Source organism: Rattus norvegicus, chromosome 1, assembly GCF_021556685.1.
Source record: "Rattus norvegicus strain SHRSP/BbbUtx chromosome 1, alternate assembly SHRSP_T2T, whole genome shotgun sequence".
Lineage (NCBI taxonomy): Eukaryota > Metazoa > Chordata > Mammalia > Rodentia > Muridae > Rattus > Rattus norvegicus.
The window spans coordinates 198,291,121-198,315,375 of NC_141534.1; the positions used below are offsets into that span (position 1 = coordinate 198,291,121).

Consider the following 24,255-nt stretch of genomic DNA (forward strand, 5'->3'; position numbering starts at 1 on the left):
TCCAAAGAAATTTCCAGAAGGAAAGCGTAGTTCTGAAATCTGTCACCTGTTTCTCTATTCGTGCTGGTTAGAAGTTTACATGTGTTTGTTCTTCTGTTTTCTTCCTTGATGTTCTATTTTCCTCTTTTTTTTTCTCAACTTATCTCTTTCCAAAACAAATTTACGGCACTCATTTTATTCTCTCCTCTTTACCTCCTCACCACTTCAGGCCTACTCTTTCCTGACCCCTTATGTCTTCTCCAGTTATAATACTAACTTCTCCAGCTGGCACTCCAGACTGACTCAGAAGCAGATGACATGGAAAGCCCATAGTCCCCAAAGCTAGCTGGCACGCTGGTCAGGGTGGGATTGTATTTCCGGGCCATGGAAGCGATGCCTTGTTCTGGAGCCAGCCAGGTGACCAGAGCTCTCAGTCACTGCCCCTGCCAGAGCCTGGAGTGCACTGTCCTGTCAGCTAGAATCTACCTGGCTGAACAGCATCTAACCTGGCATGGAGCCAAATATATGTCTATGCTGCTGTGATGCCCCACAGGAGTGTGGAGGCCTGGGCCCCTCCTTGGGATGTCTTTGCTGTTCCTAAATACTTGTCCCCATGTGCTCGAGAACAGGGCTCCACTCCTCCATCTTCCCATAGCTCAGGTCGGACCACTGACGGAGCCATCCATGCAGGGTCTGGTGACTGAGAGAGGGAGTACATTAGAAAGTAAGAGAGCCTGCTGTGGGGGTGGGGGACAGTGCTCATGTTATCTTTAATGTCTCCAGAATAGTGTCACTAACAGGGACCAGCTATGTCCTGCCCTTCTGATCCAAGACCCCTGATGGTGACAAGGCCTAGCTAAAGATATCAGAAAGGTGCAGCAACTACCACTGCTCACACACTGATGAGTACCAGGTCGTGCGTCTCCAGGACGCGTCCCATGGAACGGTCACCACCCTCTCTATGCCTTTAGAAATCAGCAGAGCCTCTGTCCCAAGGCCACACACTGATCTCATAATCTTTGCTGGGGGGGGGTTGTTGGAAATGCCTGTCCTTGGACTTGGCGCAGACAGGGCTTCTGGGAAAGCTCTGGAGAGCTGAGCTCTGTTGGTTTCTGAGGCTTCCCATGGCTGCTCATCCTCTTTCTACCTCACACTGATGGGCCGCTGCACTCCGAGCTGGTGTTTATGGTCTCGGATAAAATCCAAAGGAAACAACCTCTTCTGTTAAACACATTCCAGACGCCTTGATTTTCACAGACCCCAGGAACATGGCTGGTTTCCTATCTGTCTGGGTGTCCCTAACATGGAGAAGTTTGAGCCTGCGTGTCTGTCTCTCACTCTGGCCTAGCCTATACCATTCTTTCCTTCAGCAAACTTCAGATGCTGTGCTTATACCAAGGGGAAAGAAAAATAGCAAAACGAGATGAAACACGGTTAAGTAGCATGATACATTATAATACTAGCTGCCCCCTCCTGTGAGCCTACTGTGTGCAAGGCATTTGTGTGTAGTGTCATTTGCTTTTTGCAAGAGGGGTGAGCGACTGGCAAGAAAGACCATGCATACAGGAATCTCTGCCATGAGGTAGAGAGGAAAGTGACTCAGGGCTAAGTAAGGCCTGGTACTTAGTAGGTACAGAGGTGGGCAAGGGCGATGCTTAGTGGGCACTTCATAAACATTTGCTGAATGGGACTCTGAATACAGATAAATGTCGGAGGATTGTGAGGGGATCTTGAGGAAAAAGAACTTCTGTTAGCTCGTTTTTCGGCAGCATCACTTCCTCTTTGGCTCCCATCTCATGCACCTCGAGCTCTGTGGTACTAGACCTATTTATTTTGTCAACCCAGCTAATATTGACTCACAGCTAGTGTGTGAAAGACCATGGCACATCCTTTGGATGGTGTGGCTAGTGAGCCATCAATGTGCCTGCTCAGGAAGTGGAATAACAGGCCCATGGAGTAATAGCAGGTTGTGCTAAGTTGGTCTTTGCAGAAGAAACAGGCCATGTAGTTGGGGCGACAGTGCTATCTGTCATAAGGGGTCAGCCAGGGAAGGCCTCTCCAAAAAGAGGACCTGTGTATAGGCCCCTAGAGAAGGAGAAAAGCAGGAAGCAGCATCACACTACTCAGGAAAGCAAACTCAGACAGGAAAGTTTAGGACCTAGGAAGAACAGGGAAAAGTTGGCAGCCATGCAGTTCCTGGGATCACGGGTGAAGCTCTAGTCTCTGTGCTAAGGAGAGGACAAGGGCATGTTCTTGGAGACCTCCTCTGAGAGCCTCAGTTTAGAATGTGACTCCGAATACATGGATTAGCCAGCAGTTAATTGGCCTGCCCCATCCCTTCCCCCAGAACTCCTCAGTGGCAGGGATCCTCAATTTCAAACCCATGGGGCAAAGCAACAAGAGCCACTATTGGGGGCTTGTGAAATGGCTCAACAGGCAAAGGTGCTTGATCTCTGGGACCCCAGTGGTGGAAGGAGAGAAGTGACTCCCACAGATTGTCTTCTGACCTCTGCGTGTGCCATGGCGTGTCCCCCCCCAACCAATCGATTAATTTACGTAACAACAATTTTTAAAAGAAGAGAGCCACCATGTGGATGTCGCGGCCCCCACTCATCCTTCAGCAGGTAGCCTCTGTTTTCCCACTTGCTCTGTCTACGGAGCCCAGACACCAAAACCAATGATTGGAGCTCACCTTGCCCTCAAACTGCTCACAGCCTAGATAAGGAGGGGAGGAATGGAGGAGGGACAGGAAGAGGGGCAGAGAGCGAGACATGGTGAGCATGTCCAGCACAATGCAGGTTCCAGTCACCCACTTTGGCAATGCTAAGCTCCCTGGGGGAAGCTGGGAGAGAGTGGACCAGGAGCTTCCAGGCCACTTTGCAACTTCCTGTGAGTCATAAGATATTTCAAATTAAGTAGTCACCTCTAAAGCGCACCTACCAAACAGTGGATGACATGTGCCAAGATCCAGGCTGTGTGCAGGGTGTGGGCGGGGCCCTCATTCTCCATCTCCATATTGCGTTTCCTTCACTAGTCCATTCAACTGAGAGGATGAAGAAAAGGTCCCCAGTAAAGAAGATCATCATTTCCTTGAGGATCAATGACCCAGCAGTCACCAGAGTCGGTAATGTAACCCACCTTCGTGTTGGGAGAAGGATACTGAATGGCCCTCCCACAGACAGAAAACAAACAGCAAAACACAGCATACAAGGGAGGCTCGCTCCTCCCCAAGGATACTGAGCAGGGACTGGAGAGATGGTTTAGTCAGTACCCGAGTCTGCTGCATGAGCCTAAGTACCCCAGTTCAATCCCCAGTACTCAAGACACTACAGATGTCTGTACATCTGTAGCCCGCGTGCTGGGTGGGGCCAGCCTGGGAGCTTATACCTGTAGGCACAAGGATACCCAGAGGCCTATGCTTCTTCCAAGCAGCACTTTGGCTTGCCCCCTCCCCACAGTCCCCCGACTGCCCAGGGGAAAACAGCTGTAGAAGCTTCCTACAGAGCGTTCAACCTTTCCCCAGCTTTCCCAACCAGTCATCTGTGTGAACACAGCACTCATGACATGCTCTGATGACACAGAGGGTAGGTAGGTCAGGAGCACTGGTGCGGCTTGTGGTCCTCAGAGCACTCTGCAACCGCAGGGCAATGCTGTCTTGGAACACATTGTGTTTAGAGGAGGCCAATTCCATCCGACCCCTAGCCAGGCTGTCTGGCTCCTAAATCGTTAAATTATCCTGGCTTTTCCCGGGGGTGCCTGTCCTCTGAAGTTCTCAGGCTCCCAGGGAAACCCATCCTTAAGTCCCTTCATAGATCTAGAGAAAGTCCTGTTGGGGCCATGGAGCCCTAGATTAAGGGAAAGCTGGGGGGACCTCCTGGCCTTGTGGTTATCTGTCACATATACTCTGAAGGCGGGCTCAAAGGAGCATCTTTATAGTGGAGATCAGCATTCCTTGCCTTCATTCTCAGCTTCTCCAGGAAGCTGTGGGTCTAGGTGGCCACCTGACCAGGCAGGGTCTGTACCAAAGTCTGCACTTCTCACTTTCCCTCCAGTATCTCCACCCCATCCCAGCAGCAGAGGTAGCAAGTTCCCCAGGTAGGCTATGAAGCCCATGCTAATGGGTCCCCCTCTGCTGCTGCCCCTCCAGCCTTTGCCCTGGCCCTGAAGAACCTCTACATGAACGAGGTGGAGATGACCGTGGACAATGTGCTGGGCGTGCTGGCTTCTGCTCACATCCTCCAGTTCAACCGACTCTTTCGAAAGTAAGGACAGCAGGAGGGACAGGCCAGCCTGGGCAAACCGGGGGGTATTCTTTGCGGCTTATCTCACAGAACATTACTCTTTCTTGGAGTTCCTTCATACCAAGCCTGACTTAGAACCCAGAAAGGGACCACACAAAACTCACACTGATGCATTAAGTGTTTTGTGGCAGCCCCCATTATTTTTGTGCACGTTGCCTAAGTGATTCTTGATTCATAGGAATGAATTGCAAAAAGCGGGGAGACACTACCATGGGGAGAGAGTATGCGGTATGCAAAGTGACTCCCCTCAAACCTGGCTCGATTACCAATTTTACCCGAGTTCACTTGGGAATAAAACAAAACGAAACCAAACCAAAAAACTTTCTCCGTTAAGTACATCCACATCTAAGCCGGCTTCTTTACTTCTGGTCCTGTCCCCTCACCTCTTACTTCAGGAAAAGCTTTGTTTTATTCTTGAAAATACTTTTATTGTTGAGAATGTTGCACAGAGTCACCGGAAGTCTTTTTGAAGAGAAAAAAAAAAAAAGCAAAGTAGCTCAGATGGCAAAGACACTCACCACAGCTAGGCGACCTGAATTTAATTCCCAAGATGCACATGGTGGGAGTAGAGGATGAACTCCCCCAAGTCCCCCTCTGACCTCCACATGTGCACAGTAGCACGTGCATTTACCTCTCACCCACAGAGTAGATTATAATGTAATTAAAAATTGATTTTATGAATGATTTAAGATCTGATGTGGCCACAATCCCAGGGCCCATTCTGGGGCATGGCCTTTTTGACTGGGCCGCCCATTCGTCTGGCTGCCCCGTAGGTGGGTTTGTGGAGGCTGAGCAGAACCAGGAGAATTGAGGGTAGTGTTAAGGCTGCTGCATCCTGAGGTCACCTGGGCCCTGAAGCTTGAATCCAATGTGACAGTGAGGACACATCTCAGCACTACAGCCTAAAGAGATGTTGCTCAGTGAGGCTTGGTCACTGGCCACAGGGCTCCCCCCCCCCCCAGACTCTAAGCAAGCGTATGAGAGGTGAAGGCATGGGTCAGTACTGTGGTAAGCTGCTCAGTTTGCACACGCCTCCATGGTTTGTGTCCAAAACCGTGACTCATCGTCATTACCTACCCACTGCCTGGGAACTGCTGAGGACGAGGGGACACTGTCCCAGAGCCTGGAGATGGTGTCAGGCCATGGTCAGACACTCACTCAGCTCTCTCTGTGGCACCTAGCTCCTCTTCCCTGCAGCAGCCCTGAGAGCTGACAGTGTGCCTGATGAGCAGTCAGGACCCCAAACCTGTAGTCACCAACCACGCTTTCCCACTTGGCTGGGACGAGGTAACCGAATTGTCACTTGCTCTGTGAGGTCCTAACCCTTCTCTGGCCCTGGTCAGGGGCCTCGCTCATTCAACCCTCATTCATTCTCCTGCTCCTTCCAGAACAATTTCTTGGACTTCTCTGGGACGCCAAGGAAGTAAAAAAGGGACAGTTGGGCAGGTGGCTGCACATGAGCGCCTACAGCTCAAAAGTCCCTGCAACATAGGAAACGAGTCACATAGGGTAGACTGAAGTCAGCAGCCCCCGAATGTGACATTTAGGCTGAATAGGACTAACTCTGAGCACAAGGTGTGCCTGTGATAAGCATAGGCGCTCCTCCAAATCCCCTTTTCAGCATCCTGTGATGTTCCTCTGTGCCACGCTTCTTAAGGGGTTTGCGTGCTGCATGGAAATCCCTCTGTGGGATTTGTCTTTCTAGACTCTCCTGTTCCTTCTCCGAGCCGGAGGGATGTGGACCTGCTGTGCCCGTTTGGTCTTGAAGACAGGAGCTGAGTTATGTGGCTGTCTGAATCTCTATGCAATTTGGTGCAAAGACTTAGGGCAGGATGATCTGCCTGGCTCATGTAACCTCCTCAGGCCTCAGTGACTTTCAGTTTGGGTTGTAGCTGACAAGGTCATACTGTATAGCCCAGGCTGGCCTTGAACTAGCAATCCTCCAGCCTCGACCTCCTGAGTGCCTGGATTGCAAGGATGTCCTACAGCTCTTGGTAAGTCTCAGTTTGCCTGTATAAGCGAATGAATATCCCACTCAAGCCAACAGAAGACACCATCTGCTGATAGGGCAGGGATAGGCTTTCTCCCAGGGAATCTGGAAGGATTCCACTCATTAATTCCAGAGGCCACAGACTCAGATTCAACACAGCACATTTCTGAGCCACTGAGGATTCTGGGGGGAACCTGAGGATACCTCAGGCCAGGCCCTCCACCCAGAGCTTCTTACAGGCTTGTCGGGGGATACGGCTGCTCCACAGGCCAAGGACTTCAGGTGCTCAGAGGTCTGGAATGATATGTAAGGGACGTACCGAGAGGGATTTGGGGTCTGAGAAAGCCTTCAGTGTGTCTGTGTGGCCGAGGTCTTCGTTGCTATGTATGATGGGAGAAAGCAACTGAAGACAGAATTGGTTTATGTGGTGCCCTGCAGTCATCTGAGGAAGCTGACCTTGACTCTTCTTGATGAGTGGGGAAGTCGGACTTTACCTGAGACTTCTCAGACTCCTCGTGTCATCGTCGTCGACACTTCAGCTCGGCCTAGCCTGTTACTGTAGTAACTGTGGAAGCACAGCTTGCTCACCCAGATCATCTCTGAGCAGCTGTTTCCCAGGCCCACACATTGGGAGAGTGGCTTTCCTCTGGAAGGGAGCCTCTAGCTACTTTCTGACTTACCCAGTACCGTGCCTCCAATATTGGAAGACCTTTACAGCAGCTAGAACCCTGTTCCTGACTTCTCTCTGCGGCTGGGTCGAGAATAGCAGGTCCTCTGTTCTCTTGCCTTCTCCCCTGCCGGAACAGGACCGGTGCTTATAATGAGCCAAGCCTATTGACCTGTTCTTGAGCCTGGGCAGATGAGACCTGCCCCAGATTCTTCACACAACCCCAGAGAGCTTAGTGTTCTAGGTCAGAAGCCAGGGCAGGTCCGCCACACAGCTGAGCCTGTGTTTGAGAAGCTGGTGGTGGCACAATTGGCAGGGGTGTTCCAGTCAAACTTAAGAGTGTGGTGTGTATGAGTATGTGTGCACACATACATGCTCACGGAGTAGGTCAGCAGTGCTCTGGGTCTGATAACACTGCAACTTCAGGCCACACACGAGACCCTGAAGATTATCTCAGCTGGGGTCCTGGTTCATGAGAACTCACACTGACGGCTGCTCAAGTCTGAATCACACATCCTGGAGGTCTTTGAGGGATGGGACCTCTGCACACATGTGTCACCTGATGATGTTGCATAGATTCTCTCATTGGTACCTGGGCTGGGATCACAGCTGAGATCATGGCTGTCACAGGATGACTCAGGGTGGCTGGAGCAGAAGAGGAAGAGAGAGATGAATCGGGAATTTAGGGTGAGACTGGTCATATAGGACCTCGGAGGTGACACCAGCAACTTCCTCACTTGGTTTAGTCGCAGAGCATGGTGAGCAGTCAGCAGGACCCGCTATGTGGCGTGGGCACAGTACGTAAAGCATGTGGGAAGCTGGTACTGAAGCAGAGCTTGGAGGCACGGAGGATCTGAGCTAAGTCTGGGGAGCAGAGGGACAGGACCAAGAGACATAAAGACATAAAGATGGGAACCAATGGGCTTTGTAATCTTATGAACCGGAAGTGTTACAACAGACAGAAGGGAATTCTAATAGGCCCTGGCAGAAATGAAGATATTCTAAGATGACATTTGTGTCTCTCAGTCAGGCTACCAGATTATTGAAACAATGGGACACACAGAAGTGAAATTTTCCCTAGGAGTCTCACACTGAGAGTAGAATAAGGTGCCAGCCAGAGGAGGAACTTGTCTCCCTGAAAGAGAGCTAACACAGTTCCAACGACTTGTCACATGACCGTATAGGATGACACTGGAGCCCAGACAGTGATTGGCCAGTCGTTGCAGGACCACATCGTGACTGCGACTGCTTAAATGTGCATGTCCGTGGTCTTCTAATTAAACTTTAATTTCATATCAGGACCCCAAAGACAGACTTGGAGATGTGGTGTGGCTCACTGGGTCTTGTGTCTCTTCCCAATGTGATCACATTGGATAAAATCTCCCTTTTCTGCTTTTAATTTAGCTCTTTTTTATTTAATATATTTTTAAATGTTTATGTGTATTGGTGTTTTGCCTGCATGTATGTCTGTGTGAGGGTGTCAGATCCTGGAGTTACAGACAGTTGTGAGCTGCCAGGTCCTTTGGAAGGGCAGTCAGTGTTCTTAGCTGCTGAGTCATCTTCCCAGCCTCTAATTTGACTCTTTTAATTGACTTTTTGAGGATGGGTGGCTGTATCGGGCTTGAGACACGGATTGAGACCCTTAAGTTCAATAACAAGATTACTACAGGCCCAGAATGTACTAAGCTTGGGTTCTCCTGTGCTCAAGACCAAGCCCCATGAGGGACATGGTCAGTCTCCCCAAGTCAGCAAGTCCCCAAGTCCCCTAGAGCCTGAGGATGGAGGGTCACATGGGCGTGACCAGGTTACTTATTCACTCACTGGTTCTCACCTTGTGCTTTAAGGTCAGTGCATGAAATAAAACAACTGGACACCCTAGGGGTGTGTGTGTGTGTGTGTGTGTGTGTGTGTGTGTGAGAGAGAGAGAGAGAGAGAGAGAGAGAGAGAGAGAGAGAGAGAGAGGGAAATAAGGATGAAGAAACTGAAACTTGCCCACCATAGCACCCTACACCCTGCTGTGAACATCCTAGCAGCTAAGGCTAGAGGATATGAGATATGAGAAATTACCTAAAGATCTGGAGGAACAAATGAGTTTGTAGAGGCTCAAAGGTTAAGGATATCTTCAGTGACCTTGGTGATAGCCAGAGAGAAAATGGACCGTGAGCCTCGCTGTTCTTTTTCACGTTGGCAAAGGTGCCACAGGAAACCAGAAGTCAGAAAAAGCAGTTCTCTAAGGTCACGGGGATTCGGGAGCCCGCTGCTCATTGGCCACTCTGGCTCACTGACAAATATGTTTAGACTGCATGGGTCCCATTAGATGACTCAGAGGGAAAGATTCATTCCACCAAACCCAAGAACCTGAGTTTGATCCCTGGAAACCCCCAAGGAGGGAACTGACTCCAGCAAGTTGCCCTTGGAATCCCACACACATGCTTTGGCACTCACACACCTACACACGCGCGTACACGTAAACGTAATCAATAGCGCAAGACTCACTGGTTAGCTTTGAAGTGAATCTCACCTGAGTTTACGGTAACCGCAGGATGAAAGCAGCCTGAACAATGTCCGAGAGCTCTGTGACAGCTGCTCTCCCTGCTCTCTTCCATAGAGCGAGCATACCTCATGCTTGAAAGGGACTTAACGTCAGATAGGTCACAGACACTTCCGAGGCGCCACCTTCCACGTGCAGCACCTTTCTACAGCTGCCTACTTCCAGCTCACTCGAGTTTTGCCCCACCCTCTCTCTGCATAGCAACTTGGCCTTCCTCGCTTTTCCGCTACAATCTGCGCATGCTCCTGCCCCAGACTTTCTCCCACGCTTTTTCTTCTCTTGGGATATCAGCCTCTCCATCCCTGCCCCAGCCTCCCCTCCGCCCTTGTGTTTCAGGTTCTAAATCCACTCTCTTAGTTTCTGATTGCTTTTCAGATTTAAGCATGATCAGGCTCCCTCCTTTCTGCATTCCCACAGTACCTGATGCTCTGGGTGGTTTAGTCCAAAGGTATTCAACCTTTTGACACCAAGACACAACGTCATCTACCTGTGTTGGATCTCAGTTTGGACACACCTCACCTAACCAACCAATTGTAATAGCACGATTATCTGTTCAGCGTGTACTTAGCAGCTTGTGTCTTCTATTGGTCATTAGCTTTGTTTTTTGTACGCCAAAGTCCTGGGCCAGTGCTAGGCACATGGTATATGATCAGTAAATAGGATTTTGTTGAGAAACAGGTCAGTGGAAACCGGGCCTAGCTATGAGGAAGGACTGAGATATTCATCAGAAAGTCACTGTTGGAATCCATTTATGGACAGAAAGGAACAATGTTTGAGGCCACCTAGCAGTGTAGTAGGGAGAAAATGCCTTGGGCAGGAGGGCATCTAGAGGCCATGTTGGCAAAGCCTGAGTTGTTAGTTTCTCTGGCTCCAGGCCACGGTGCCACTCCCTGCTGAAGAGGCTGCTCGTTGCTTTCTGAAGAATCTCGGCTCCCTCCGGCCTCACCTCCCGCCTTAGCCCAGAGCTCTCACAACAGGCCAGCTGGCTTTGGTCAGTCCCTAAAGTAAGGGCCCCTTCCTGGTGAGGGGTCTCTGTTGCCATCCTGGAGTCGAGCAGAAGTCTCTGCCCCGACCTCGGCCCCACCACTGCCGCCGCCTCCTCTGACAGCCTGTGGCGGCGTCCCACACCAGCAGCTCTCCCCACAGGTGTGTCAGCACGATGTTGAACAGACTCACGCCTTGCACTATCAAGAACTTCTACTTGGCCGGCTGCAAGGTGAGAATGGCGGGATAGGGTGTGTGGGCCCCCAGGGTGCCAGGGCTTCGAGAGCACCCAGGTCCTGACCGTCACCCATCAGGCCTAACCCCAAAATGTGTACTCAAAAGTATCAAACCGAGAGCAGAAATGCTTAGCTTTAAAACGTGGAAAGGAAGGAAGGAAGGAAGGAAGGAAGGAAGGAAGGAGGGACAGAAAGAAATTATTTTTTTAAAAAATGCATGGACAAGAAAATGGCTTTAAATGCCTTAATCTCGGGGTTTGAGAGCAGCAGCAGGGCTTTTCCCACCAAGGTAGCAAATACCTTCTAGAACAGAGATGGAGTGGTGAGCTCTTGTACCACCCGGGCCCAGTCAGCATGTCACTGCAGCTATCAGGGGGCAGTGGACATGAAGAGGGTCGCAAGCCAACGAAGGCCAGTGCCGAGTCCTAAGCCTCACCTCCTGATCAAACCCCCAGGCCACCGCCAGCTACTGCTCTCTGTGATGAGTGGCGCACTATGAGAGAGGCGTGTTTCAGGGCGACAGACAGTTCACACAAACCCAGCACGTCACGGTGCTACCGCTAAGAATACCCTCAGTGTCTGTGAAGAACCGCCTGGTTCTCATCGTCACGCCTCAGCTCTAGAAAGTCTCTCTTGGTGACATCCTTGCACTCTGGTTGCCTTTTCTCAGCAAGACTTTAGCCTGGAAAAACCCAAATCCCAGGGACATGAAAGGTCTACCAAGACCCCTTCAAGATCCCCGATTCTAGGAGCCTTTCCCTGCTCTCTCTCTCTCCCCTCGTTTTTATTAGCTCTTTGAGAATTTCATATAGCGTGTTTTAATCATATTCACCCAACCCCTCGCACATCCTTTCCTTCCCCTAAACACGAAAGTCTCTCTTCTCTCCGTTAGTTAAAACCCACTGAGTGCAGTTTGTGCTATCTTTATACTGTTGCCTCCCCTGGAGCCTGGTTGATCTACCAGGGGACGGACACACACACACACACACACACACACACACACACACACACACACACACGTGTCTCTCTCCAGCAGCTATTGTTGGCCAATAGCTTCTTAGCTAGGATGGGACTTTGTGCCCACCTCCCCTGCAGTCTTTTAATTCTTCTAAAGTATATGCTGGAGCAGCCATTGGGCATGGGTTTTTCTTCCCTTCAGACTTGCAGTAGGTCACTGAAGGCAGCCCAGGGCCTTCAGCATACAAACCTCTGCTCAAGCAGCCTGAAGAGTAGCTAGACCAGGGACCACAGAAAGAGATGGCACCTTGGAGTCTCAGGTTCTCCACTGCTGACATGGGATAGCTGGGACCCGTCCTCATAGCTGTGGTTTAAAGCGACAGGCTTCAATGCTCTAATGGTTATAAATAACCTCCACCACCCCAGCCCTCCACCCTTACAACAGCCCCTTCACTCCCACTCCTACAGTCCCCTGCCTAGCATGTCTGAAAATTGGGCAAATCGGCAAGCAGTGCCACTACCAAGCCAGCAGAGGGGGCTGAGAGCCAGGTGTGCCTTATCTTTTCATGCTTTTCTATTTGCCTCCTCAGTACAAGGAAGAGCAGCTCACCAATGCCTGTGAGAAGTGGCTGGCAATGAACTTGGTCCCCCTAGTGGGGACGCAGATCCACCTCCGACACATCCCTGAGCCTCTGCTGTACAAGGTGCTGAAGTCTCCCAGGTCAGAGCTGGTGTGCTGCCTCCAGGGTGGGCGTAGCAGGAAGCAGGGGGCCATTGGGAAAAGGAGTTGTCCCAGTAGTTGCCACACCTCTGTGAGCTTGCCATTTACTCCCCAATTCCCTGCTCTCCTGGGAAGCCAGGCCTTGGGTGGGAGTCGAAACTCAGGGGTACTACCCGTGAGGTCAGGAAGAGGAAAACGTTTTCTGCTCCTTCTAGGTAAGGACTGGGGTCAACTGTCTCCTTACCTGCCGAGGTAGAGCAGCAAAAGACTATTGCTTAAGCCATTAAAAACACCCAGCCAACATTCTTTCATATTAATTATGGAAAATTTGGAAAACAGGGAAAGGCAGAAAAAAGAAGAGAAAAATCCTTCAAACAAGATTTCACCTCTAGTCCTGACTACTTTGCCAAATATTTCTAAACTTGGTTATCCAACTGCCTGCTTGGCCTCTCTGTCAAGACCCCAGCCTTCAGAGCTCCCTGCCTTTGCTATACACCCCTGCCCTGTCCTGGCACAATATCCTCAGAACACATTAGAACGTTGGGCGTCCTTGGGACACTACTTTGACCTCACCTTGACCTCGAGGCCAATTCTGTTTCCAAACTGGGCACTCCACAGTGCCAGCGCCACCCCACGGCCAAAGCTCCATCATCTCTCATGGCCCTCGGCAATGAAGACACCTCCAGTGGGGACCCCTAGGAGAGTAATCTAGCTGAACCATCTCCTGGTCTGACACAGCCCCACAGGGACCTTCCTCGGACTCTCCACAGCGGTATAGCCACACTGTGCGTGCTTCCTCCTGCCTGCAATCCCTGTCCTGTTCTGCCAAACTCTGTCTCCTCCTCTCTCCATCTCCTCACGAAGCTATGCTCTTAGCTGATGCCTAACATTTTACCAGCACTCGCATCTCAGTAACTGGTCCTCTTCGTTATACGTTTTCTTCATCTCAGATTATTTCCTTACATTCATTCACCTTCTAGAAATGAGATCGCCACCATGAAAGGACTGTGTGTTCTTTATTTCACTCTTTAAAAAAATTACGTTATTTGAAAATCTCAAACTTCAGGAAAAACATGACCAGTGCAAAGTGCTTAGGCCGTCAGTTTGCAACGGTTTCCCCTGACTATATTTATCCTGAGCTGAGCACAGCCTGAGCTGAAAATGCATGGGACGCCTTGAATTTCCCTGACCCCACAGCCATCATAGGAAGTCCATCATTCACTGTGGGCTGATGGGGACGCCATGTCAGTGCGGCTGCCCAACATCATAAGAAAGAGACACACCACACTTACCACTCTTCAAGGGAAAGATCAAGACTTGGAGCTTGCTTCCTACTGAATGGGTTTTTGTACCATCGCAGAATAGAAAACTCAGTCTGACCGCTGTCACTCCCAGTCTGACCTGGGCAGGCCCTTTCTGAGGTGTTCTGTTCCCAGGTTACTCTAGGTTGTGTCAGATGATGATAAAGTGATCCAGTATGGCTGATAACTGAACGGCATGTAGTCCTAAACTAAACCTCGAATTAGAGGGAGAAAAACAATAATGGTACTAGGAACGCGAACTGGGCGAGTGATATCCAAGTATTAAGCCAGTGGCAAGCTTCCTGAGTTCAGACCTGCCTAGGTCACTGTATTTTTTTTTAAACATGTCTTTCTTAGGAAACCATCAGTGCTGGCATTTGGGATGAAGGAACGCTTGAACATAGCTTACTCCAGTTCAGAGGTGTGTGTGTGTGTGTGTGTGTGTGTGTGTGTGTGCGCGCGCGCGCGCGCGCGTGTGTGTGTCTGTGTGTGTCTGGGTGTGTCTGTGTGTGTGTATGTTTCTTTGTGTATGTATGTCTATGTGTATATATCTGTGTGTGTGTGTCTGGGTGTGTCTGTGTGTGTGTATGTTTGTGTATGTATGTCTATGTGTATATATCTGTGTGTGTGTATGTCTGTGTGTGTCTGAGTCTGTGTGTGTCTATCTGAGTGTGTGTCTGTGTGTGCGTATGTTTCTTTGTGTATGTATGTCTGTGTGTATGTGTCTGGGGGTGTGTGTATGTCTGTATGTGTGTATGTCTCTATGTCTGTGTGTGTCTGTCTGTCTGAGTGTGTGTCTGTGTGTGTGTATGTCTCTGTGTGTATATATGTCTGTGTGTGTATGTGTTTGTGTGTGTGTGTGTGTATGAATGGGTGTGTATGTGTGAATGGGTGTGTTTATGTCTGTGTGTATGTATATGTGTGTTTCTGAGTGTGTGTGTGTCTGGGTGTGGGTGCCTAACCTGTACAAGAACCTAGCTCCCACCCTATAACCACACACACACACACACACACACACACACACACACACACACACACAGACACACACACAGACATAGACACACACACACAGACACACACACACACACTTTTTTTTATTAACTTAACTTGAGTATTTCTTATTTACATTTCGAGTGTTATTCCCTTTCCCAGTTTCCAGGCAAACATCCCCCTAACCCCTCCCCCTCCCCTTCTTTATGGGTGTTCCCCTCCCCATCCTCCCCCCATTGCCGCCCTCCCCCCAACAATCACGTTCACTGGGGGTTCAGTCTTAGCAGGACCCAGGGCTTCCCCTTCCATTGGTGATCTTACTAGAATATTCATTGCTACCTATGAGATCAGAGTCCAGGGTCAGTCCATGTATAGTCCTTAGGTAGTGGCTTAGTCCCTGGAAGCTCTGGTTGCTTGGCATTGTTGTTCATAAGGGGTCTCAAGCCCCTTCAAGCTCTTCCAGTTCTTTCTCTGATTCCTTCAACAGGGGTCCGGTTCTCAGTTCAGTGGTTTGCTGCTGGCATTTGCCTCTGTATTTGCTGTATTCTGGCTGTGTCTCTCAGGAGCGATCTACATCTGGCTCCTGTCGGCCTGCACTTCTTTGCTTCATCCATCTTGTCTAATTGGATGGCTGTATATGTATGGGCCACATGTGGGGCAGGCTCTGAATGGGTGTTCCTTCTGTGTCTGTTTTAATCTTTGCCTCTCTATTCCCTGCCAAGGGTATTCTTGTTCCCCTTTTAAAGAAGGAGTGAAGCATTCACATTTTGATCATCCGTCTTGAGTTTCATTTGTTCTAGGCATCTAGGGTAATTCAAGCATTTGGGCTAATGGCCACTTATCAATGAGTGCATACCATGTGTGTTTTTCTGTGATTGGGTTACCTCACTCAGGATGATATTTTCCAGTTCCAACCATTTGCCTACGAATTTCATAAAGTCATTGTTTTTGATAGCTGAGTAATATTCCATTGTGTAGATGTACCACATTTTCTGTATCCATTCCTCTGTTGAAGGGCATCTGGGTTCTTTCCAGCTTCTGGCTTTTATAAATAAGGCTGCGATGAACATAGTGGAGCACGTGTCTTTTTTATATGTTGGGGCATCTTTTGGGTATATGCCCAAGAGAGGTATAGCTGGATCCTCAGGCAGTTCAATGTCCAATTTTCTGAGGAACCTCCAGACTGATTTTCAGAATGGTTGTACCAGTCTGCAATCCCACCAACAATGGAGGAGACACACACACACTCTTGAGAGACTTGCTCCATGCTGGATCTTAACCTACCCCACAACTTAAACTTACCAAGCAGCACCCAACATGTTCACATTAACAGAGGCAGGAGGGAGGCAAGGCAGAGTCCTGGTGTTGAGGGACCCCATTATCTAAGAAGACCCCAGAAGTCAGTTCCAGAGCATCGTGCACTGTGAGCCCCAGTCACTCTGGCTCCCTATGTTTTCCCCACTCTTGTACCCATCACCCTCCACCCTGTAGCAGAGTAAAGGTCAGGAACTGAAGAACGTGTAAACATGGGGTCCTTAGACATTACATAACACCATCTGTCCCTCCCCTGGAGAGGCTGAGCTGTCCAGCACTGGCAACATTTCCCTGAAAAAGAGGGAAAAAAACATCTGACCACAGGCAGAACATTAGTGATGGCACAGGCCCGACAACATGCTCAGCAGTCAGTTCCAGAGCATTACGTGTCGAGTGTCTAGACATGCCAGCCTGGCAGACACCGGGTGGAAACTGGGTCCTATCCTTCTGGCTCTCTGCAGGAGGCACCTGTGCAGATAGGCCAAGGACCTGCACCCTCAGTCACGCAGCCTGAGGTAGACAAAGACTCAGGCAGTCCAGACTCCCCATAGCCTCTTAGATTGGTCTCGATCTTCAGTAGCCACTGACTTCAAGGCAACTCCTATCTGCTATCCCATGCTGGGACGGTGGAGTCAGATGGATCCCAGGAGCCCACGGGTCATTCAGCCTAGTTCAATCAGTGGCACCAGGCCAGTAAGAGAACCTCTCAGAAAATGAGGTGGAGAGTGGTTGAGGACGATACTTAATGTCAACTTCTGGCTTCTGCACACATGTGCATGTACATGATCACATAGATATGTGTGATCTACACACACACACACACACACACACACACACACACACACACACACACACATACAATGAGAGAATAGATGTAACCAGGCTAGAGGGACTCCTGTCAGGGCATCTGTTGAGAAAGGTTGGTACCATTTTTCCACATCTAATCAAGAGGGAACTCCTCCTCCAGGAACCATGCACTTTTTGCCAGGTCCTGAACTGCGTGGTCACCCTTTCGTTGCCCCAAACCCGACACTACAGTACATCAGGATGTAGGAAGGGCCTCTGCTGGCTCCTGGCCCCACACTTGCCTCCAACATGGCACCTTTCCTATTCATCAAGTAAGCAAGGCCTCCCAGAAATAGGTCAACCAGATCTGAGAGGTTGTGTGAGGCCAGAGCAGGAAACATGGAAGTAACCAACCTTAAGGCCAGAGATGGAACATTCCTGGGCCCCTCTCAGTAAATCTCACAGCCACCCACTGTCCCTTGACCGTCTGGGTTGTCCAGCGCGCTCGCTCTCTCTCTCTGAAAGTCAGTTGAGCTTGGCCTCCTCTTCTTTGGGTTTCACTTTCCATCTTGTAAACAACCTAGAGTCAAACCATATGCAAATATACAGTTTTCCTGACCTCCTGGGCCTCAGGCTTAATCTGTTTACCTAGACTGTGGTTCTCAGTTCATTTTCCTTGTAGAGGTCACCACTAGGTGACCCTGTTCTCATAACTCCAATTTACAAAAACCTCATTCTGAGTTCTGCATTCCTGGAAGCCAAGCCCCAACAACTATCCAGTTCCCATCTGCACAACAGGGGCCCCAGTCCCTCTGTCTCCTGTCTGTGACTCAGGGAAGCTCAGAAATTCCCGAAACAAAGGACACCTGGGAGATTGCTTAGAAGGTAGATCGTGTTTGCTGTGCAAGTCTGGTGACCATTGTTCCCTCCCAGAACCCAAGTGAAAAGCTGGGTTTGGTAGTGCAGATCGGTAACTCCAGCATTTCTTCTATGAGATGGGCCATGGAGGCCGATGTGCTCAAGGGCTGGCCTGGGTACAAGGTGCAGCAGAAACAAGCGAGGTGTTAAACTCAACAAAGTGTAAAGTGAAAGCTGTGTCCCCAAAACTGTTCTCTGATCTCCAAGTACAGGTCAGAACATACGTGCCCTTGTACTTATATATACCATGGAATGTATACACACATACTTACACACAAATACACACACACATATACATACACACATACATATATATACTCACACAATATATACACACTTATACACATATACACACACATACACACTCACACACATATACACACACTCACACACACATGTATATACATATAAATATATATACATACACTCACACAATATATACACACTTATACACATATACACACACATACACACATATACATACACACACATATATATACTCACACAATATATACACTTATACACATATACACACATATATACACACATACATATATACATATAAATATATATACATACACTCACACAATATATACACATTATACACATATACACACACATACACACTCACACACATATACACACATGTATATACATATAAATATATATACATACACTCACACAATATATACACACTTATACACATATACACACACATACACACACATATACATACACACACATATATATACTCACACAATATATATACACTTATACACATATACACACATATATACACACATACATATATACATATAAATATATATACATACACTCACACAATATATACACACTTATACACATATACACACACATACACACTCACACACATATACACACATGTATATACATATAAATATATATACATACACTCACACAATATATACACACTTATACACATATACACACACATACACACACATATACATACACACACATATATATATACTCACACAATATATACACACTTATACACATATACACACATATATACACACATACATATATACATATAAATATATATACATACATTCACACAATATATACACACTTATACACATATACACACTCATGCACATATATACATACATGCATATACACATACACACACTCACACACATACATACACACATATACACACACATATTCACATACATACACACTCATGCACATATACACACACCCACAGACATACACACACCACGTGCATATTTAGAATAAAGAAAAAGAAGACACCTCTGTTATTCTTGTCACACCTGTCCCACACTCTGACAGTAGTGATACTGAGCTGTTCCACATGGAATTTCTGAAGCTGGTCCTTCTCTGGCAAATGAAAACTATGCCTACCAATTATTGAGCACTTGTCAAACATGACACTCTGAGTGTGTTATCCAGAGGGCTCATCCCCACAGCAACTCAGCGTGCCCACACTCTTCACCTGTGAGATCACAGGAAATTATCAAAGTGGTGCTTGCTCTCTCCCAGACGGTAGGTGAGCTGATTTGACTCCAGGTGAGAATGCCCTCTGAGCCAAGGCCAGCACCGGACTCCAGTACCTGTGAGACCTGTTTCCTTACTGATGATCAAGAGCAATTAAGAATGCTAATCTTAGTGGTTTGCACTAAAACCATTAAAAGTTTGTGTTATATTTAGTGTGTGTGTGTGTCTGTGCGTGTGTGTGTCTGTGTATGTGTGTGTGTGAGTGTGTCTGTATGTGTGTGTGTGTGCATGTCTGTTTGTGTGTATCTGTGTGTGTGTGTGTGTGTGTGTGTGTGTGTGTGTGTGTGTGTGTACACAACCTGTGGGAATCAGCTCTCTCCTTCCACTATGGGTCCGCAGGATTGGACTTAGGTCATCAGGGTTGCTGACAAGCACCTTTACCTGCCAAGCCCTTTCTCTAGCTGATTTGACCATAAAAGTCCTTATACAGAACACAATACATTTACTGCTCTAAATGTAGTAATAGTAACACTTTGCCATAAGTTAAGGAATAAATTGCCAGGTGGTGGTGGCTCACACCTTTAATCCAGTACTTGGTGAGGCAGAGGCAGGTGAATCTCCAGGTTTGGGGCCAGTCTGGTCTACAGAGCAAATTCCAGGACAGACAGGGAAACCCTGTCATGAAAAAGGAGAGAGAGACGGAGACAGAGAGGGAGAAACAGTGACAGAAGAGAGTGAATATTAGAAAACATTAGACCAGGAGCAGGTGACACCCACGCCTTTAATCTCAGCACTCGGGAAGCAGAGGCAAGCGGATCTCTGTGTGTTTGAAGGGGGTCTCATCTACAGAGTAAGCTCCAGACCAGGCAGAACTACATAGTGAGAAGGCTCTCAAAAACAAAACAAAATAAAAAACAAATAAACAAAAGTCAAACAAAACAAAACAAACAACAAAACCTAAAGCATCAAAGCCATCTCTTCCCCAGTGTTATCCCATTCCTCAAAACCAGGGACTGGCTGCTAGGAGCTCCTAGACAGCCTGATCATGGGAGTGAGCTCCCTCTGCATACCTGTCTTGCAAACCAGCATCTTTATGATGGAAGGAAGGTACCCCAGCCTACTCACTGAGGCCCAGCCTCATGCTCTGTCCCAGGCCTTGCTGATGTATTTAATCAGATTTTCTAATTCTAAGTGCTGGGCAGGGTTCCACAACCATCTCTTTTCATGTCTCTTCTAAAAGCCTTTTATTTTATTTAGTTTTTTTTTTTTTTTGCCATGACAAACAGCACAGCAATGGATGGCCTTGTTCATGGCCCCTCCATGTGGGCATGGCCTTCTCCACGGGGAGCATTGAGAAAGGAGGTTTATTGTTTCTGTACAGCATTTTCCTTGAAAATAAAATAAAGGGACAGTGTCTTATGCAAGACAATGATTTTTGTCCTCGAGAACAAGCGTCAGTTAAGTTACATTAAGTTGGCTGTGAGCAAATACCAGGAAGCATGCACAGCACAGGGTGGGAGGCTAAGTTCCGTCTCACTGAAGCCTCGAAAACTCTTGGATTAATTAAAGTGGGTTTGAATGCTCTCCTTGTGGTTGCTTCCTGCAGTGGGGCCAAACCAGCCACATCTCACCTTTGACACTGAGATAATATTGCCATCTATAATGTTGAGGTTTAAGGGCCGTGCAATAAAGTTATTTTAAAAACCTCACAATGCTTTCAATAACTTTATGATTCCATATTGGCTGCACCCATCACTCTCCTGGGGGTCCATGAGGCACACAGGCTGCAGGTCAGATACACCTGCAGATGCCTCCAGAGACTGATGCTGCCCTAAACCTTAACTTCAGCAAATGCCTCTATAAAAGCCAGAACCTGTGTGACAGAGCCATCCCTCTTGTTACCTCCTTGGTAAAATCTCAGTAAACTTTCTAGACTTGAAGTCCACAAAGACAGCGTCTGCTCTAGAAGTCACATAGCGTCCCTGACCCAGTTGACCTAAAGTTTCTATGGAGGCAGTTCTCAACCGGTGGGTCATGACTTCTTTCACGAGGGTTATATATCAGATGTCCTGTATATCAGATGCTTACACTACAGTTCACAACAGCAGCAAAATGACAGTTATGAAGTAGTGAAAACATTCATGGTTGGAGATCAACTCAATATGAAGAACTGTGCCAAACGTCACAGCATTAGAAAGGTTGAGAACCACTGGTCTATGGGGACGTGGCATCAGTCTCTTTGTTGGACCAGACAGTGACCAGCTTGGTTCTGTCTGGCCAGACTCAAGACAAGGCATCTGTAGGTAGCCTGGAAACAAATGAAAGAAATGAAAGAATTACATTGTGTCCAGAAATAGTATGATAGGTGGGAGGGTTGCCCTTGCATTGTTCTCCAGAGACGTGATTTAGTTTGACTTTCACCTACAATAACCCATAGGGTGGGGAATAAAGAAGCCATGACATACTTTATAACCAGGTACTGTTACAGAAGTATCAGTGAGTTTAAGAAGTGTTGAAACAGGTCTTTTGAGAATCCAGCCAGCAGAAACTATTGGAGAAGAGAGAGGGTTGAGGTGGCTTTGGACACAGTGAACGTCTTTTTTTGTTGTTTTTTTTGTTTTTGTTTATTCGTTTGTTTGTTTTGAGACAGGGTCTCACTATGTTGCTCTGGCTGTCCTGGAACTCGCTATGTAGAGCAGGCCGATCTGAAAGTCGCAGAGATCCGTCTGCCTCTGTCTTCCTGGTGCTGGCATTAAAGGCTGTGTCACCATACCAGATGGCACAGTGGGTTCTTGAGGAGATGCCCTTGCTGCTGTGGCCACAGCTTGGTTTCTGGAGCCAGGAGCCATCCCTACCTCTTTGAGTAAGACCAGCACATCATCACGTGCTGAGTATCATCCTAAGCACTTTACCTGCGTGTGGCCCACACAGTGATGGTTCCCAAGATGCCCACAGAAACTCTAGAACCTGTGACTCTGTCAGAGTACACGACAAAGGGGAGTTGGGGTTGTAAGTGGAATGAAGACTGCTAATTAGCTGACTTCAAAATGTGAGGCTCGCTGGGGTATACCCAGGATCCCTGGAAGGGACTTTTCCATGTGCAGAAGAAGCGTCAGGGACAGAAGGGATCAGAAGATGCTGCATTGCTGCCTCAGCTAAAGAAAGGGCCAAAAGCCAAGGAATAACAGTGCTTTCTAGGTGCCATGAAAGATAAGGAAAAGGTTCTCCCTAAAGACAGTAACTGATCCTGTTCACACTACGATCGGAGCCCAGTGCACTCCATCTTGTACTTCTGACCCCCAGAACCATGATGAATTTGTGTGACCTTAAGGTGCTTTGAAACAGTTGCAACATCAGTTGGAAACTCACGAGATGACTCCCGTCCTCTGGTCCTCATCACTGCCGTTCTGAGAAGTGGCTACCCTTGCTGAGTGATCCCAGTCGCACCCCAGAGGTTCCTGACCCATGCCTGGAACCGAGCCCAGAACTGTGTGACCTGAAATAAATTATTCATCTCAGCCTCTAGCCAGGCCGAGGTCCAGTGAGGCCAATGGTAAGAGACACTTGGGCTGTAAAAATTTAGCAGGCATGAAGGGATGATGGCTGACTGAGAAACCTAACTTATTAAGATAAGTGTATCCATGTGCAATGATTTAAAATAAAAATGAATGCAGAGCACCACAATGAACACTAATTGAAATGTTAAATAAACGTAAGTCCAGGACCAGCCCCAACAGCTATGGAAGCAAGGTACAGCTATCTCAACATCACGGGCTCCTGCCACGAATTACAGATAAAAACCAGAATGACTTGGGAACCCAGAGAGCGCATCTCGAGAGCTCGCTGAATGAGCCCATCACTTCAGTAATGGCGGTAATGGTGTGGCAGGTGGCCAAGAAGCTCAGGACCCAGCATCCAGTTCCGAGGTCTCCCTCAGAGCTGAGTTGATTCGTCCTGAAGGAGTTACTCGGTGTCTGACTATCTGAGGTCACTCAGACTCAGGCTGGCTTTGTCTCGTGACCAGACTCACTTCTGCCTTTTTTCTTACACACGGTTTTTCCTTCCTAATCCTAACAGCTCTCCCTCTGTCCTTCCGGCCAGGTTATTTACCTTCAGCGAGTTCCATCTCCTGAAAACCTTGCTCATGTGGGTTTACCTGCAGATGAACGGCAAGGTGCAGACACTCCCAATCCACGAGACCATGCTGGCATTTTTTAGCAGGTAACACACCTCAGTGTTGATCGATAACATGTACATGTAAATTGTTTTAATTAAATACTTACTGTACGGGTTCGGTGCCGCCAAATGCACCCGGAGGTCGGAAAATCAGTTCTCTCCTTCCGCCATGTGAATCCTTGAGATCAAACATGGGTTGTCAGGTTTGACGGCGAGCGCCTTCACTCCCCAAATCATCCCCGTAGCTGTCTACTTTGCTTAAAATAGGAAAATAAAATAGAGGAAAACAATGTCAGCAATGCAATTTTCGTCAGCATCATCTGGAGAGCGTAGGGCGACTGGGACTATAGAAAACTTCAAACCACTTAGAAGAGTCGCTAGCACACAGTTGTTTCTCTAGGAGGTAACTGCAAGCTTCCGGGAACTAGCGTGGTCAGTAACAGCCACGATGCAGAAGGTAATAACTTTTGCTCAGGGAAATAACCGTGCCACACTGACCTTAAAACATGGGGTTGGATGTTTCATTTATGGGTTTTTAGGTAGCATATAAAATTCTAGGATTTCTGGGAAAGTGGAAAGCCTTTGAATGGGCAAGGTTCCTAGCATGAGTCTATTTCTTATTTTCTCTAAACTTAAGTGATCTGAAATTAATATACCTCAACATTCAAAAAAAATAATAATTTGATTGATAATACTGAGTACCTCTTATGTTTGTCTTACTGCACTCTCCTGAGAATGCTTTTCATTCATTACCCCTGATTATCTGTACAGCATTGAAAGTCTCTTGTTCATTCTTCTCTCTCTCTCTCTCTCTCTCTCTCTCTCTCTCTCTCTCTCTCTCTGTGTGTGTCTGTCTGTCTCTGTGTGTATGTATGTCTGTGTGT

The 24,255-nt window shown here is 48.0% G+C and overlaps 1 protein-coding gene across 17 annotated transcripts in view; it reads left to right on the forward strand.

Moving 5' to 3' along the window:
- The window catches only part of Btbd16 (BTB domain containing 16), a 54,219-nt gene that overhangs the window by 12,642 nt on the left and 17,322 nt on the right, over nt 1–24,255 (forward strand). For 7 of the 17 annotated variants that reach the window (XR_015630648.1, XR_015630654.1, XR_015630662.1 and 4 more), the window contains exons 6-10: nt 3,014–3,103; nt 4,127–4,241; nt 10,623–10,704; nt 12,256–12,386; nt 23,297–23,416. Coding sequence is in view for 9 of the 17 variants with exons in the window: in XM_087572369.1 (XP_087428495.1) it covers nt 3,014–3,103; nt 4,127–4,241; nt 10,623–10,704; nt 12,256–12,386; nt 23,297–23,416 (538 nt within the window). In the remaining 8 variants the exon portion in view is untranslated. 17 annotated transcript variants of the gene reach the window in all.